The 4,458-nt window shown below is 37.1% G+C and overlaps 1 protein-coding gene across 3 annotated transcripts in view; it reads left to right on the top strand.

Annotated features, from left to right (window-relative positions):
- LOC112501622 (VIN3-like protein 1) overlaps positions 1 to 3,201 on the top strand; it is a 12,498-nt gene extending 9,297 nt beyond the window's left edge. For all 3 annotated transcript variants that reach the window (XM_025105309.1, XM_025105310.1, XM_025105307.1), the window contains 2 exons: positions 1,637 to 2,757; positions 2,976 to 3,201. In XM_025105309.1, the coding sequence (XP_024961077.1) occupies positions 1,637 to 2,736 (1,100 nt within the window). In that variant the 3' untranslated portion in view covers positions 2,737 to 2,757; positions 2,976 to 3,201. The remainder of the gene's footprint in view (positions 1 to 1,636; positions 2,758 to 2,975) is intronic.
- Positions 3,202 to 4,458: the final 1,257 nt, after the last annotated feature.

Raw genomic sequence — 4,458 nt, forward strand, 5'->3', positions numbered from 1 at the left:
TATATTTTTATAATAAAAACATTGTCGCTTTCTCAAAACCACATAAAATCGTATTACATTGGTAGAGACAATAAAAGCTAAACATTAAAATGGAAATTTATCTTGCTTCATTGTGCAAGTACCCTTCTAGTACACTATAAATGCATTATCACCAAATAATATCATTTATAGGATTAATCATCAAATGAACCCATATAATTTATTTATCAAAATGTCCAAGAACCCAAGTAGATGTATTTTACAAGATTTATTAACCCAAATTTACTAGATATGCTAACTTCATCAAATACTCAAAACATATGATAAATATAAAGTAAAACACATCAATACTTTAATAAACATTTTGGCATGTACGTAGTTTTTACAAAAACAACGTGAACTCACCTTGTTAGGTTAGGTTAAACAGTAAACCTAGGTTCCAAATCTATCTCTAGTTTCCAAAATGGTGAAGGCTTTTGATCCATCAACATCCACCTCTTGAAACTTTATCTAGGTCACAACCAAAGCCTAGAGATGTACCAAAAGTAACCCCAAAGTTAGATTCATAGCAAATCTTATTCAAATTCTCTAATCATCTAAAATATCCAAAATTGGTCAAAACTTCAAAACATGGAAGATACCTCAAAATAAATGCGCTAGGAGGTTAAAATGAAAGGTTTTTAACAATAATAATAGTTTAGAAGGTTAAGATGACTTATACTTCGTTTCTAGGAAGAAACTCCAAAAACTAGGACAACAATGGTGGAAATGGAGATGAAGAAGATGAACTCGGATCTTGGATCTAGACTTGAAATCTTGATGTTTAGGATCTGTTAAATGCTTGGAGAAGATGAATAAAAGCACTAGCAAGTCCCCAGATCGAGTTTGAATGAGGAAACCAGGAGGTGGGTATGAGCTCTAATGGAGAAGATGAAGATGGTGAAGGGCTTTCATCATAATCCCTAGCTCATTGATCTCACAAAACTCTTGAAGAAATCGATTGGGTGAAATAGAGATGCTTGGACCAAGTTTGATTGAGGGAGAAATGAGTTAGGAGATGAGAAATGAGGTAACAATGGGAGGAAAATCGGTTCTATTGAGGAAAAAACTTGGCACATGATCTGCACCCTTCCAGACCCAAACCTGCCCAACTTTCACGACCAGGGAGTTGTATTCACTTCCAGGGAATTTTCTTCGCGGTCGGGGAGTTTTGAAATTTCATTCTTTGATCATTTCTTGCCTATTTTCATACCCAAGCATAATCAAACTTCAAAATACTTGATAAACCTATTCTAAGGATGAAAACACACCTAAAACTTGGGATTTCACTTACCAAAAAAAATCCGGGTGTTACATGTGAATTAATCTGTCTATATAGATTATGAAGGTTTTTGTTTGGGAGCATGTCTTTTAATTGGGAGGTACAGCTTTGGAAAAAACTTGGCTTGCTGCGTAAAGCTCCCCCTTGAAAGCTTACTGGATAAGCCACTTTCTGTATCATTAAGCCACTACCAAACAGTCATGTATAGCTTACTGAATAAGCTGTGAGTCCATTAAGCTCATTAAGCTGCTAACGAATAGGCCCTTACACACCCCTATGAAAGAACGTAAGCAACACTATGTTCTTGATACATTTTCTCTATTTGTTTCTTCGCAGAAGGTTCACTTCCTGCAGCATGCAAATTCATTTTTGAAGAAGTAACAGCTTCTTCKGTAGTGCTTGTATTAATAGAACTATCTACAGCATTGTCCAACGATATTATCGGATTTAAGTTATGGTACTCCAAAACAACGGAGACACACACAAAAGATCCAGTTGCAACATTTCCACGATCTCAAAGAAGAATTCTGATCTCCAATCTGCAGCCTTGCACTGAATACTTATTTAGGGTTGTGTCCTACACCGATATTGGTGATTTGGGACACTCAGAGGTCAAGTGTTTCACCGGAAGTGTGGAGATAATTCAGAAGAACCCAAATGCTGTTATGCTTCCTCATAACGAAGGAACGTCTGGTGCAAAAGATGTTGAATCTGATTCCGGGTTTAAAGTCCGAGAACTTGGAAAGATCCTCCGCTTAGCATGGGCTCAAGAACGAGGATACCTAGATGGTATTTCAGGTGCAGCTCTGAGTGGACTTARTAAAATAATCAAACCCGAAACTCCAAAAATAGATGAGTTGCCATCCACTTCACATGGGCTTGACTTGAATGTTGCAACCGTCCCCGATCTRAACGAAGAGATAGCCCTTCCGGTTGATTCCTTTAGGGATGAAGAGAACGGCTGTTCAGTAGGCCGAAATGCTGAACCAGATAACGGTAGTGGTGAATCTGAAAACTGGGCTCACCATCGGTCAAATGGGGAAGTCCCAGCCGTTGATTCACAGATTGAAGTATCCCGGAAAAGRCCAGCTAGCACGATGGAAGAGACACACGACTGTGATAGCACTCTGATAAATGGATCACCCCTTGGGACCCGCAAAGGYGGAGCTGGTAGTTTGGACGAAAACTTTGAATATTGTGTGAAAATCATCCGGTGGCTCGAGTGCCAAGGGTATATCAAACAAGAGTTTAGATTAAAGCTGCTCACATGGTTCAGTTTGAGGTCAACCGAACAGGAACGCCGAGTGGTCAACACCTTCATCCAAACCCTGATTGACGATCCGTGTAGCTTGGCTGGACAGTTGGTTCACTCGTTTGCCGATATCATAAATATTAAACGACCCAGAAACGGATTCTGCAGTAAGCTGTGGCACTAGAGATGATTTACCAAAAATAGGGTGAGAAAGATTTACCATACTACGAGCAGATTCAAACGAGGACCTAAATAGTTTGAGAACCTGGAAACCAACTATTGATGAATAATATTTTGGGGTTATTCATTATGAATATTTCATGAAATAGCTGGTTCTCAAAATATTAACGGTTTTCATTTGAACTTTTTCTTGCCATACTATCATTCCATTTGTGCTGATCACTTGGTTCGTTTCTTGTATAGGCATTTTTTCTTCTTCGATAGGGGGAACGATCTATAGGGAGATACGGTTGGCGGAACGTCTCTCGTCGGACGTCGAGAGGTAATTCATATTTTGTATCAATTTCTGAACTTTTCTCATCATTTTTCAATACTTATTTATCTTATGTAGGGATCAAATTTAGTTGTAATTGCCTTCTGCTGCTACTCACAGAAGCATTTATCAATGAACGTTTTCATTGCCCTTTTACTGCTGTTCCTGAAACCCCAAATGTTTTTGCAGGTTATATTTACTGTGTTTTACTTTTCTAACCATCGTACTTGACACTTGGTTTTGAGTCAAAATGTCAAGTACGATTGTTACAAAAGTTAGTTGTTACTTTTTGTAAGGGTAAAAATGGAAAATCTTGAAAAATGTTGCAAAGTGCTCAGACTGTTAGGTAGTTGCTGAATGGTTTGGTGCAGAATGATTAAAAGGCTCTTATGATATAGTGCAAAATAAAATATAATTGTTTGTTGATTGTTTACAATGAAATTAGGGTGCTGAATGGATAAGAGAGACCCATGATACAAAATCATTTAGAGGGTTTTAGATTAAGAGGTAGGGGGTTGTTTGTTTACCTTTTAATAGTTCCATTAAGAGACAACATCTGAATCGTTAAAAGGTGAATTTTGTTTGGCAAAATAAAAGTCTGCTTCTTAATGGTTCTAAAACCCTCTGAATAATTTTGTATCATGGATCTCCCTTAACCATTAAAAGCCATAATTTCATTGTACACAATTACTAAACAATTATACTTCATTTTGCACTATATCATGAGAGCCTCTTAATCATTCTGCACCAAACCATTCAACAATTGTCAAACAACCCCGTAGACTTTTTTTTTGCCAAACAATATTCACTTTTTAACGATTCAGATGTTGCATATTAATTGAACTACTAAGAGGTAAACAAACAAACTCCAGCTTTGTTCTGGATAACATATTGAAAATAAAAAATTCAAAACTTCTAAATAATTTTAGATAACAATGATCGAGCATGACAAAGACCAACAATCTTATCTGGTATTGGAGGGTGGTGACTCTTACCCGTTTAGCGCTTTACATGAAAGTGAGAGTGGTGACTCTTACAGGTAAATGCTTACCCGATAAACGTTTTCAGAAACAATCCCGACCTCAGTCGATTTCCTACTACTGCATAACCCTACAACCAGGTGTGTAGACCTGTAGTTACATAAACATTTTCAATTAGAAAGTATTAGATTCAACTATGAATTAGAGGTTGGATTCAGTTCTATATTAAAAATGAGTAATGAAACCAAATGATTAATTGATTTAATTCGTTAAACCAAATCACAATCTACAAAAACGCGAACGACTTGCACTCGACTGAAAGGAAAAAAAACGTTCGGCATTTCGTATGATATCAAAAGACCGTCATCGGTACGAACAATGAGCAAAACCCGAGAACGCCCAATTAACCTCGTAGAGTCGTAGTCAAGCAAGT

The sequence above is a fragment of the Cynara cardunculus genome, unplaced genomic scaffold (assembly GCF_001531365.2).
Source record: "Cynara cardunculus var. scolymus isolate 2C unplaced genomic scaffold, CcrdV1 Un_Scaffold_326, whole genome shotgun sequence".
In the NCBI taxonomy this organism is placed as follows: domain Eukaryota; kingdom Viridiplantae; phylum Streptophyta; class Magnoliopsida; order Asterales; family Asteraceae; genus Cynara; species Cynara cardunculus.